We start from the raw sequence: 14077 nt of genomic DNA on the forward strand, positions 1-14077 counted from the left end.
CCCTGTATAACTCAGCCTGCAGCCTTGTGCCTTTATATGGGCACAGAACCCCTCAGTGACTGCTAATATCCTTATCATTTACAGTAGGGGGTACATTATCCCTTATAATACATGAGTGATACTCAGAGTTCCCTGTATAACTCAGCCTGCAGCCTTGTGCCTTTATATGGGGGGCACAGAACCCCTCAGTGACTGCTAATATCCTTATCATTTACAGTAGGGGGTACATTATCCCTTATAATACATGAGTGATACTCAGAGTTCCCTGTATAACTCAGCCTGCAGCCTTGTGCCTTTATATGGGCACAGAACCCCTCAGTGACTGCTAATATCCTTATCATTTACAGTAGGGGGTACATTATCCCTTATAATACACTTTATATGGTGCCCTGGAACTTATACATTTTTCTCTTTCTCTTTCTGCCAACAGGGCTGCAAGATGACGAGGATTTGAGGGTTCTTCTGAAAGGCAGCAATCTGTTCAAGTTAAAGTCAGAATCATGGAAAAAAGCAAGGTTTTACAAACTGCAAGAAGACTGCAAGACGGTTTGGTATGATTCCAAAAAGTTTTTCAAGTCCCAGGAATCACAGGCATGTAAGTACAAATGTATAGCCGTACCAACCTCTGTAATGGAAGGGGGGGGGGGGGTGTTCTTATGGTGATCAAACATTCCTTGTGCCATTGGGATTATTGGGACAGAACAGCCCTATTGGGTTTATTTAATGGTTAAATGATTCCCTTTTCTCTGTAATAATAAAACAGTACCTGTACTTGATCCCAACTAAGATATAATTACCCCTTATTGGGGGCAGAACAGTCCTATTGGGTTTATTTAATGGTTAAATGATTCCCTTTTCTCTGTAATAATAAAACAGTACCTGTACTTGATCCCAACTAAGATATAATTACCCCTTATTGGGGGCAGAACAGCCCTATTGGGTTTATTTAATGGTTAAATGATTCCCTTTTCTCTGTAATAATAAAACAGTACCTGTACTTGATCCCAACTAAGATATAATTACCCCTTATTGGGGGCAGAACAGCCCTATTGGGTTTATTTAATGGTTAAATGATTCCCTTTTCTCTGTAATAATAAAACAGTACCTGTACTTGATCCCAACTAAGATATAATTACCCCTTATTGGGGGCAGAACAGCCCTATTGGGTTTATTTCATGGTTAAATGATTAGTAGACCTAAGGCAGAGTAATACAAATTATGGGTAGACCCTTTATCCATAAAACCTGAGGTGCTGGATAGCAGGTCCCGTAGAGAAACTGCCAGTATCAGTATAAGGCACACAGGGCGGCAGATAGCAGGTGTGCAAGCACATTATTTACCTTTCCTGGTAGCAGGATATTACTGTACAAATAAAGGAGAGGGCTACTGATTTAGCTAACATTGGTTTTACATTTCCCCCACAGAGCTCTGTACTGCCCACAGGATAATATGTGTTTGGGGGTTACATAACCCGTCTCTCCTGTACCGAGTAGCTGCCCGGCTGGCACTGTATAAATGCAGAAGCTCTTATTCTTTTCTATTATTATGAATAATACACGGTGCTGGTTTCCCTTTGGGCTAAACATTAACCCTATCTGTAACAATGGCCCCTTTATTGGAGCTCCCTATAGATCCTCTCAGGTCCCTGTCTGGGTTTCACATGAGGGGTGGGCGTGTCCTAACTGTCCCTGCCAGAAGCACAGTAGGAGGGGGAGAGCCAATCACAGCCCTGCACTCACACAAGCACAGACAGGCTTCAGTTCCCTATCAGGTCAGCCTAGCTGCTGATTGGTTCCTATCCTACAGTGCAGTGTGCTTTTTAATATATGTCTTCTTTAAAATTACACAAAAAATTGTATAAATGAGTCCAAATGCTGTCAGGATGGGGTGAAGCCCTGCACAGTGTATTTAATATACCATTCATTATCAGTATCTATTTTTCTCTTTCGGGCAAACTGATACTGAAGCCATTTTCCTGACTTGGCTAAGCAGTAAGGCCCATATGGCTAATTGCCCAGGCAGCCCCCCAATAAATCCCTCTCCATTAGGGGTTACACATTTCTCACATTTATTCTCCCAGTTGTTGGAAATCTGAGACTTTCCCCTCTGGGCGGTGGAGCCGGGGGCCCAACTGGAAGCCATCGCGGTCCCACCCCGGAGCCCGATGATAATGGCGCCTTCCTGTTTTCTTTCTTTTAATGCCGCGGCTGCGTATCGGAACGCGGGGGTTTATCTGTGGCCCTGTTGTTTGTGTTTGATAAGAGCAGACTTTTCATTTTTCCCTTTCCCATCCCTAGATTAGACTGTCAGTGGTTGGAAACTAACTAAGTGGCGTTAAATTGGGGAGAAACCAGCTCGTCCTGATTGGCTCATTGGTGATTTAGGGTCCCCCTACAGACCCATTAAGGGGCCACATTAATATGATGGTTCACCTGTTATAGAATAGCCTATTCTTAGCAACTTTTCAATTGGTCGTCATTATTTATTTTAATAGTTCTTCTAATTATTTGCCTTCTAACTTTTTGCAGTTTTCAAATGGGGGTCACTGACCCCGGCAGCCAAAACCTATTGCTCTGTGAGGCTCCAGTTTTATTGTTATTGGTACTTTTTATTACCTATTTTTCTCTTCAGGTCCTCCTCTATTCATATTACGGTCTCTCATTCAAACCACACCCTGGTTGCTAAGATAATTTGGACCCTAGCAACCAGATAGCTCAAGAGCTTCTAAACAAAAATTGAAGCAATAAACTACATATAATAAAAAATGAAGACCAATTGCAAATAGTTTCAGATAATTACTCTCTACATCATACTGAAGGTTAACTCAAAGGTGAACTTCCCCTTTAAGAGGCCATATATGTTGGTAATAGAGCAGCATAGCTGGGTGTGTGGCCACCAACTCTGCCCACTTGGCTTCCTCAGGCTGGCTCTCTGATGGCCAGGAGCATGTGGGGCTTAGGGCCGGACAATTGTGTAGGATCCTGATTGGCTAGTTAAGAGGCTAAAAATGCTGCTGCTTTACTTGGGGCTAATCATGGGGTGAAGGCTGTATTGGGGTGCACTGGTGTCAGGGTTCAGAATGGGGCCACTTTAGGCAAACAGTGATATAAAGGAGTTTCTTTGCCCTTAACAGTAACAATAGGCTATAGTGCAACATGGCAGCTCCCACCCATCTCCAGTAATAGGAACCCGTATACAGGTGTTGGGAGTCCCAGTGGGATTGGCTGGTCTGTGCCAGGGCTGGATGGGTGCCCGACAGGCAATGGCACAGACACAAACAGACACATCCTGGCCGGCCAAAGCTTTGCGCTGCCAACTTAACTATTTATTTGCCAGCAGTTGCCTTCTCCCTGTGCTGTATTCCCCTGTGTGTATAGGGACCCGGGCAGTCGGGGTGCGGATCTCATACCCCCGGGGTGCCTGGCCTCAGCCGGGGGCCCAATGTGGCTCTGCAGCTGGTAGTGGAAAATTCATGTCACCGCTTATCTGTTGTCACAAATAAATATGAATGAAGCTGCGATAGTGCGGGGACATGAGAAGAATCAGTCTGGCCGCTCCTGCCCATTTCCTTTAATGCCCGTCCAGAGTTTCCTATAGGAGATAGCACGGGGCTGTGTTATCTCTGCAGGCGTCGGGACCAGGGAATTTCCTCTGCGGGGCCCAAACTGCAACCATGTTATTTAACTCTTTCTGTGCCTGGCTACTGGCAACGACTTGTGGCTTCCAGTCACATTGAATCATATGATTAATATAGTGCCGGTGTATGTATGGGAGCATTTGCCCTTGTGCCCATGGATCTCTGTGTGCTGCAGCTAGTGCCGGATCTTAATCATTCTCTTTATTACAGTCACAGGTCTAGTTACCCATAGCAACCTATCAGCAGGTAGCATGTAACTGGGCACCTCACTGGATGCCAGAATAAAGCACATTTGCACTGGAGATTGGGTAGTGCTGCCCATATGTACTGAGATCTGGACGGCTGAACTTGTTTGCCCACCAAGTAGCCACCAAATTGCCCACACACAAGGGTTCCTCATTGGCTGGACTTGGCCATATATTCATGCCAATGCAACCAGCGCCAAGGCGGACCAAAAAATGTTATGATTATGGCATGTGATTGGTCCACATGTTGTGGGACTGGTTGGGCGTGGTCAAAAATGACCAATCTTTGGCCTTGACACTTAACCCCATATGTAATAAAAGGCACTAAGTTTGCCCAGGAGCAGTAACCCATAGCAACCAATAAGATATTTGCTTTTAAACAGGTGATCAGTAAATGCTGCCTGCTGATTGGTTGCTACGAGTTACTGATCCTGGGCAAACTTAGTGCCTTTTATTACATAACCCACGCCCACGGGGAGATTATTTGCCCACAGTTAATCTCGGCTACCGGCTGCGACTAAACCCCCCCTGAAATACCTTTCCGCCAGCTATAAAATCCCCCGGTGGGAGGTTATTTGGGGGAGATTAGTGGCCCGTGGGGCAAAGGCCTGTTTTTTCATTGTGCTCCAGTGAGGGGCGCCGTTCCCATCATGCCCGGTGGTCCTATCACGGTGGCCAAGCTGAATGTTCCAATACAGTAAATGAGAATAAAGCAGATAATTGTATTTGTTTCTCTCTGATGCTCTGCCCTTATCTAGATATTTCTGTGGGGCTTGTACATCCCTGGGGGGCAGCGCGCAGGGGGTGATAAAATGGAATCTGTCAGGCTGCCTGCCCTCGGGGGTAACACTCCCTGTTTGTGAGCATTCCTTACCCCCTCCATCCACAGCCCCTCTGTCTGGCGCTTCCCAAGCACTGCGCCCAATATCCGTTATTATTATATATTCATTATCCGTTATTATTATTATATATTGAACTTGCATCGAGCCACTGTTGTTCTGCATTCTACTATCATACGAAGAAGTCTTTGGAGCCCAATGGCAAGTTGGGGCTCATATAAATCTGTTACGGGGGCCACAGGTATACGGGGGGGCCTAAAGGGTTCAGTAACGGAAAGGCAGTATGGAGGAACGTGTTCAATAAACTGTTATTTACATTTATTGTTGATTTCTCCTATTGTTGGAGTGGGGGGGGGGGGCAGATCCCCTTAAAAGCCCAGGGCCCTGTGTGCTAAAGGGGGTGCGGTATTACTAAACCCCACACCCACCTAGAGCAATTGGCTACCCTGTAGCAGAGAATGCTACTGCCCCCAGCTTGCCAAGTGCCACTGCTTTGGTTCCCCCAGCTTGCCAAGTGCCACTGCTTTGGTGCCCCCAGCTTGCCAAGTGCCACTGCTATAGTGCCCCCAGCTTGCCAAGTGCCACTGCTTTGGTGCCCCCAGCTTGCCAAGTGCCACTGCTTTGGTGCCCCCAGCTTGCCAAGTGCCACTGCTTTGGTGCCCCCAGCTAGCCAAGTGCCACTGCTATAGTGCCCCCGGCTTGCCAAGTGCCACTGCTTTGGTGTCCCCAGCTTGCCAAGTGCCACTGCTATAGTGCCCCCAGCTTGCCAAGTGCCACTGCTATAGTGCCCCCAGCTTGCCAAGTGCCACTGCTTTGGTGCCCCCAGCTTGCCAAGTGCCACTGCTATAGTGCCCCCAGCTTGCCAAGTGCCACTGCTTTGGTGCCCCCAGCTTGCCAAGTGCCACTGCTATAGTGCCCCCAGCTTGCCAAGTGCCACTGCTTTGGTGCCCCCAGCTTGCCAAGTGCCACTGCTTTGGTGCCCCCAGCTTGCCAAGTGCCACTGCTTTGGTGCCCCCAGCTAGCCAAGTGCCACTGCTATAGTGCCCCCGGCTTGCCAAGTGCCACTGCTTTGGTGTCCCCAGCTTGCCAAGTGCCACTGCTATAGTGCCCCCAGCTTGCCAAGTGCCACTGCTATAGTGCCCCCAGCTTGCCAAGTGCCACTGCTTTGGTGCCCCCAGCTAGCCAAGTGCCACTGCTATAGTGCCCCCGGCTTGCCAAGTGCCACTGCTTTGGTGTCCCCAGCTTGCCAAGTGCCACTGCTTTGGTGTCCCCAGCTTGCCAAGTGCCACTGCTATAGTGCCCCCAGCTTGCCAAGTGCCACTGCTTTGGTGCCCCCAGCTTGCCAAGTGCCACTGCTATAGTGCCCCCAGCTTGCCAAGTGCCACTGCTATAGTGCCCCCAGCTTGCCAAGTGCCACTGCTTTGGTGCCCCCGGCTTGCCAAGTGCCACTGCTTTGGTGCCCCCAGCTTGCCAAGTGCCACTGCTTTGGTGCCCCCAGCTTGCCAAGTGCCACTGCTATAGTGCCCCCAGCTTGCCAAGTGCCACTGCTTTGGTGCCCCCAGCTTGCCAAGTGCCACTGCTATAGTGCCCCCAGCTTGCCAAGTGCCACTGCTTTGGTGCCCGCAGCTTGCCAAGTGCCACTGCTATAGTGCCCCCAGCTTGCCAAGTGCCACTGCTTTGGTGCCCGCAGCTTGCCAAGTGCCACTGCTATAGTGCCCCACTTGCCAGTGCCACTGCTTGGTGCCCGCAGCTTGCCAAGTGCCACTGCTATAGTGCCCCCAGCTTGCCAAGTGCCACTGCTATAGTGCCCCCAGCTTGCCAAGTGTCACTGCTATAGTGCCCCCAGCTTGCCAAGTGCCACTGCTTTAGTGCCCCCGGCTTGCCTTACCCTGTTGCCATACCATTGCCATGTTGCCCTGTCTCCGCTACCTTGCCCAGTGCTAGTATATTGGCTTTCTCTCTCCCTCCCCCCAAGCCTTCGGTTGCCCGTTCTTCCTACCTTCCTAGGGGCCCCATTATATGTAATGCCCGGGCCTGTTGGCTTCATTGCCCCCCCCCCCAGAGACTCAGACTCCTGTGCCCATTGGCTGCTCCCGTACTGTACGTGGCTCCCGTGGACTCAGCGCTGACTCACATTCTGCCACGGGGCACTTGTCACTGCTATTTACACAACACTCATTCCCCTGTGACAGTAGGTGTGACTGACTGTCAGTTCCTGTTGCTCCTCTCCGGTTCCCTGTGGGTTAAAGGCTTGTTCCCTCTGTTATTGGTGAGGGGGGGGGGGGGGGCGGATAAAGGATTTTTTTCTTCCTTTGCTTTGTTTGTTCTCTTTGGCCGCCCAGGGACTGTTCAGCATCATATTACAGATCAGCTCCAGCATCCAAGGGGTTAATGGGAATTATTAATCCGGGTGCGCCCGGTGGAAATCAAATATATCAGTGTTTGCTTTGCCTTTGCTTTATGGCCGGACTTTGAGTTTCCAGCGCAGCGAGAGAAAAAGGTTGTGATTAAATCTCTGTATCCGCCCGAAGGCATTCGTAGTCTGAGCCACCTTTACTTACCCTTTAATTTACAGTACACTATGGGGGTATATATACTGGGGGCCATACAGGTATATGTGCAGCTTATACATATGAGTGGGACTTATCACATTACTGTATGGGTGGTGCCCAGAACATTCCTTCTCTGTATATTTGTATTTATACATATGGGTAGGGGGTGCCATAGTGTTTCCCTTAGACAGTACAGTATGGGGGTACAGCTTATTGTGTGCCCAGAGCATTCCTTCTCTGTATATTTGTATTTATACATATGGGTAGGGGGTGCCATATTGTTTCCCTTAGACAGTACAGTATGGGGGTACAGCTTATTGTGTGCCCAGAACATTCCTTCTCTGTATATTTGTATTTATACATATGGGTAGGAGGTGCCATAGTGTTTCCCTTAGACAGTACAGTATGGGGGTACAGCTTATTGTGTGCCCAGAACATTCCTTCTCTGTATATTTGTATTTATACATATGGGTAGGGGGTGCCATAGTGTTTCCCTTAGACAGTACAGTATGGGGGTACAGCTTATTGTGTGCCCAGAACATTCCTTCTCTGTATATTTGTATTTATACATATGGGTAGGGGGTGCCATAGTGTTTCCCTTAGACAGTACAGTATGGGGGTACAGCTTATTGTGTGCCCAGAACATTCCTTCTCTGTATATTTGTATTTATACATATGGGTAGGAGGTGCCATAGTGTTTCCCTTAGACAGTACAGTATGGGGGTACAGCTTATTGTGTGCCCAGAACATTCCTTCTCTGTATATTTGTATTTATACATATGGGTAGGGGGTGCCATATTGTTTCCCTTAGACAGTACAGTATGGGGGTACAGCTTATTGTGTGCCCAGAACATTCCCTCTCTGTATATTTGTATTTATACATATGGGTAGGGGGTGCCATAGTGTTTCCCTTAGACAGTACAGTATGGGGGTACAGCTTATTGTGTGCCCAGAACATTCCTTCTCTGTATATTTGTATTTATACATATGGGTAGGGGGTGCCATAGTGTTTCCCTTAGACAGTACAGTATGGGGGTACAGCTTATTGTGTGCCCAGAACATTCCTTCTCTGTATATTTGTATTTATACATATGGGTAGGGGGTGCCATAGTGTTTCCCTTTGACAGTACAGTATGGGGGTACAGCTTATTGTGTGCCCAGAACATTCCTTCTCTGTATATTTGTATTTATACATATGGGTAGGGGGTGCCATAGTGTTTCCCTTAGACACTACAGTATGGGGGTACAGCTTATTGTGTGCCCAGAACATTCCCTCTCTGTATATTTGTATTTATACATATGGGTAGGGGGTGCCATAGTGTTTCCCTTAGACAGTACAGTATGGGGGTACAGCTTATTGTGTGCCCAGAACATTCCTTCTCTGTATATTTGTATTTATACATATGGGTAGGGGGTGCCATAGTGTTTCCCTTAGACACTACAGTATGAGGGAATAGGCTTTTGGGAGCCCAGAACATTCCTTCTCTTGTATTATTACATATGGGAGGGAGCTGCCATATTGCTTACATTGCCTGTGGCCCCTGTAATCAGTGGCGGCCCAACCAGGCAGACAGCAGCTCCCGTTTAGGTCAGCCAATCAACATTTGCGGACATTAGATGGATGGAACAAACCCAGGGATATGATTGGTGTAAATGGGCGGGACTAGGTTGAATAAGGGTGTGGCCTGCTGGAAACATGGTGCCCAATGCAGTGCTGCTGCTATGTGTTCCTGTACCACCAGGTGTTCTACTACAGGTGTTTTCTACTGGATTTTCCCTTTGTTCAATTCTATAGGGACAGAACCAGAACCGGAAGTCTAATACAGAACCGACTCCAAAAAAATATATATTTCATTTAAAGGGTAACTTAAATTCTAAACCAAATTCCGCCGTTCTCCTGTTTCCCGCAGTCTCGGTTGATGACATTGAAGATGTTCGGACGGGGCACCAGACGGAGGAGATGCAGAGATTCGCTGCCGGGACGCCGCCCGACCTCTGCTTCTCCATCATCTTTAAGGGCCAACGCAAGAACCTCAACCTGATAGCCACCGACGAGAAGGAGGCGGCCCATTGGGTCTCCGGCTTCAATAAGATCCTGGCCACCTCCAAGGCCATGAACCAGACTCAGAAGGTGCAACAGTATCCTTAAAGGGGAAGTCTCCCCAATGTAATAACTGTGTGTAATGTCCAGGGTGGGCGGGGCTTGTCCTGTTGATTGACAGAGGAGCAGTCCTATGGCGGTTGAATGGGAAGGGCTTATATCATATGTTTGGGGGTCTATGACCAATGGATCTCAGTAGGTTTATTAAAGGGTAAGTACAACCCCATACATACATTACAATGCTAGGCCTTTAGGCTCCCTCAGGAATGAGCAGTGCTGCCACCCTGTGGCACAAAGTACCCATAGTAAATAAATCATTGGGCTGCTGGTTGTTGCAGCCTATACAGCAGCCCTGTACCCTGGATACGTAGGTGTTTATTTATTGATTAATATAACAACTGTTTTTATTTAGGGCCTGGATTGCCATTTAACCTAATTGTGACTATGCAGGCTATAGTTTCACTGCTTATTTACTCAGCCCGGCGGCTCGGTGCCGTCTCGCTTCCCCTTTAGACATTGGGACGTTGCGTCGTTTCACTTTGAATAATGGTTTGTGGCAGAGGAACTGATTTATCCTTATCTCTCTGCTTGGGCTGTGTCACTTTATACAGAAATGATGTTCCTACTGCCCCCCAGTGGCCGTGTCCATAATAGCAGTTTCTATATCAGCTTTGCCTTTCATAGTAGATTCACATTTATTATTATTAACATTTATTTATAAAGCGCCAACATACCCCGCAGCGCTGTACAATAAGTGGGTTACATACATTGGGCATACAGAGTAACATATAAAGCAACCAATAACCGATACAAGAGGGGAAGAGAGCCCTGCCCAAAAGAGCTTACAATCTACAAGGAGTAACATATAAAGCAATCAGTAACCGATACAAGAGGGGAAGAGAGCCCTGCCCAAAAGAGCTTACACTCTACAAGGAGTAACATATAAAGCAATCAGTAACCGATACAGGAGGGGAAGAGAGCCCTGCCCAAAAGAGCTTACACTCTACAAGGAGTAACATATAAAGCAATCAGTAACCAATACAGGAGGGGAAGAGAGCCCTGCCCAAAAGAGCTTACACTCTACAAGGAGTAACATATAAAGCAATCAGTAACCAATACAGGAGGGGAAGAGAGCCCTGCCCAAAAGAGCTTACACTCTACAAGGAGTAACATATAAAGCAATCAGTAACCGATACAGGAGGGGAAGAGAGCCCTGCCCAAAAGAGCTTACACTCTACAAGGAGTAACATATAAAGCAATCAGTAACCGATACAGGAGGGGAAGAGAGCCCTGCCCAAAAGAGCTTACACTCTACAAGGAGTAACATATAAAGCAATCAGTAACCGATACAAGAGGGGAAGAGAGCCCTGCCCAAAAGAGCTTACACTCTACAAGGAGTAACATATAAAGCAATCAGTAACCAATACAGGAGGGGAAGAGAGCCCTGCCCAAAAGAGCTTACACTCTACAGGGAGAAAGGGTTGAGACACAAGGTGTGGGAATACATAATAAAGCATTAGGGTTGAGGAGACTCGTTCCCAGAATTCCTTTCATAGTAGAAGCGCTATCTGGTTGCCAAGGGACAGGGAGCCTAGCAACCACCTAAGAATAACGGCATACAGTTATTTTTTGCTTTTTGTTTGCTGCATTTTTTTATGCGCCCAACCATGCCGGCCAATACCCACAATGGGCAATAAATGTAATTGTCACCCTGCAATGTGGATCTCATACACACTGTCTGGCTCTCTGGTGCCCCCTTCTGCTCACACTCTATATAAATACTGTTATTCCACAGACCTCAGTGCCCATAATTATAGGGATTCATATAGACAGGGCCTTGGCTGGGGGGCCAAGATATAACTGGGCGCTTTAGTTTTTTAGGGCTCATCTAGATAATACGCACAGGGGTAAGTGCTTTTAGTTTCCCTTTAATCCCAAACATATAGCTTGGATTCCTGCCATAAAGCAAACCAATCCCGCCGTTTCTTGCTAGAAAGGAAGTAATGCCAGGCATAAGAATACAGGGTAACCCTTTATCTGCTGGGTAAGTAGCAATACGAAGGCCACATACCTGCAGCCAATAGAATTGACCTTAGCGTGGGGACTAGCTGGATCCACTCGTGCCTGAGGAAGGCGGATAAGGACAAGGATAACAGGATGACCCTGAAGGAACTCAAGGGCTTCTTGCAAGAAGTGAATATCGAGACGGACGAGAGCTACGCCAAGCAGATCTTCCAGGTACCCTCTGCCCATTTACCCACTGGGTGTTCAACTACAACTCCCAGCCTGGCAGCAACCACTTCTGGTTATCAGGAGCAGCATAGAGGGAATGGTGGGAGTTGTAGTTCATCATCAGCCTCCCCTACGTCATTACCTTCTTCCCAGTTTGATAAGAAAACACCCTGATATGGATCATTCAAGGGGAAGTAAATGTTAACAATCCACGTTTAAAATTCTGTAAATTCTAGTTCTTGGTTTTTACACTGCTGCTATAATGAAACAACAGCGCCACCTCCTGGTCATTTTGCCTCACTGGACACAGTAGAAAATATAGTTAGTGAGAAGAGGAAAGTCATGTGACATTGCTCTATTGACTCTTCGCTGCTCACTGACTTCATCTTCTGCCCACTGTGCCGAGTTGTTTTTTCAATGTGCCCCATGCTGCTGCCCCCTATGGGTCCATAATGGTCCCTACAAATGTTTTTGTAGGTTGCCCACAAGATGGGCCATATACACTGTGCTTGAGATTTTCTGCCCCAGAAATGCCCCACGCTGTGGTTGGGCTGATGGGGGCAGTAATGGGGGCAAGTAAGGAGTCTCAGGACTATACGGAGCCCCTTCTCTTGCCCCCGGGGGTCTCCCTTTACAGTCTGACGGTTTCTGTATCCCCCATTCCCAGCACTGTGACAAGTCCCAGTCGGGGACCCTGGAGGGGGAGGAGATCGAGGAATTCTACAAGATCCTGACCGAGCGGGAAGAGATCGATGTCATATTCGCCACCTACGCCGACGGCGGCAACTTCATGTCGAGTGACAACCTGATCCGGTTCCTCCAGCAGGAACAGCGGGAAAGCGCCGGCGCCGAGTATGCCAAGTCCCTCATCGACAAGTACGAGCCCAGCGAGCAGGGTGAGTCTCCCCCAGTGTAAATATGGCAGGTGTTCATGAGTCGGAACTCAGCGATCCCTTGTGCTCCATAGATAGTAACACTGTCGCCTGTTATGGGTCCGACTCCCTGAGAGTGCAGTGCCCTCTCCCCCTACACTATAGGCGGTGCCCTCTCCCCCTACACTATAGGCGGTGCCCTCTCCCCCTACACTATAGGCGGTGCCCTCTCCCCCTACACTATAGGCGGTGCCCTCTCCCCCTACACTATAGGCGGTGCCCTCTCCCCTACACTATAGGCGGTGCCCTCTCCCCCTACACTATAGGCGGTGCCCTCTCCCCCTACACTATAGGCGGTGCCCCTCTCCCCCTACACTATAGGCGGTGCCCTCTCCCCCTACACTATAGGCGGTGCCCTCTCCCCCTACACTATAGGCGGTGCCCCTCTCCCCCTACACTATAGGCGGTGCCCTCTCCCCCTACACTATAGACGGTGCCCCTCTAGGCCCCCCCCCTACACTATAGGCGGTGCCCTCTCCCCCTACACTATAGGCGGTGCCTCTCCCTACACTATAGGCGGTGCCCTCTCCCCCTACACTATAGGCGGTGCCCTCTCCCCCTACACTATAGGCGGTGCCCTCTCCCCTCTCCCCTACACTATAGGCGGTGCCCTCTCCCCTACACTATAGGCGGTGCCCTCTCCCCTACACTATAGGCGGTGCCCTCTCCCTACACTATAGGCGGTGCCCTCTCCCCTACACTATAGGCGTGCCCTTCCCCTACACTATAGGCGGTGCCCTCTCCCCCACACTATAGGCGGTGCCTCTCCCCCTACACTATAGGCGGTGCCCTCTCCCCTACACTATAGGCGGTGCCCTCTCCCCCTACACTATAGGCGGTGCCTCTCCCCTACACTATAGGCGGTGCCCTCTCCCCCTACACTATAGGCGGTGCCTCTCCCTACACTATAGGCGGTGCCCTCTCCCCTACACTATAGGCGGTGCCAGTAGGCAGTGCCATCTCTCCTACACTATAGGCGGTGCCCTCTCCCCCTACACTATAGGCGGTGCCCTCTCCCCCTACACTATAGGCAGTGCCATCTCTCCTACACTATAGGCGGTGCCCTCTCCCCCTACACTATAGGCGGTGCCCTCTCCCCCTACACTATAGGCAGTGCCCTCTCCCCCTACACTATAGGCGGTGCCCTCTCCCCCTACACTATAGGCAGTGCCCTCTCCCCCTACACTATAGGCAGTGCCTCTCCCCCTACACTATAGGCGGTGCCCTCTCCCCTACACTATAGGCACTATAGGCAGTGCCATCTCTCCTACACTATAGGCGGTGCCCTCTCCCCCTACACTATAGGCAGTGCCCTCTCCCCCTACACTATAGGCGGTGCCTCTCCCCCTACCTACACTATAGGCAGTGCCCTCTCCCCCTACACTATAGGCGGTGCCATCTCTTGCCACACTATAGGCAGTGCCATCTCTCCTACACTATAGGCGGTGCCCTCTCCCCCTACACTATAGGCGGTGCCCTCTCCCCCTACACTATAGGCAGTGCCCTCTCCCCCTACACTATAGGCGGTGCCCTCTCCCC

At 49.3% G+C, this 14077-nt stretch overlaps 1 protein-coding gene across 2 annotated transcripts in view; it reads left to right on the forward strand.

The window, feature by feature from the left end:
- The window catches only part of plcd1 (phospholipase C delta 1), a 56936-nt gene that overhangs the window by 29740 nt on the left and 13119 nt on the right, over positions 1 to 14077 (forward strand). For both annotated transcript variants that reach the window (XM_031903738.1, XM_031903737.1), the window contains exons 2-5: positions 431 to 595; positions 9184 to 9412; positions 11483 to 11612; positions 12274 to 12502. In XM_031903738.1, coding sequence (XP_031759598.1) covers positions 431 to 595; positions 9184 to 9412; positions 11483 to 11612; positions 12274 to 12502 — 753 coding nt within the window. The remainder of the gene's footprint in view (positions 1 to 430; positions 596 to 9183; positions 9413 to 11482; positions 11613 to 12273; positions 12503 to 14077) is intronic.

Source organism: Xenopus tropicalis, chromosome 6, assembly GCF_000004195.4.
Source record: "Xenopus tropicalis strain Nigerian chromosome 6, UCB_Xtro_10.0, whole genome shotgun sequence".
Taxonomy (NCBI): Eukaryota; Metazoa; Chordata; class Amphibia; order Anura; family Pipidae; genus Xenopus; species Xenopus tropicalis.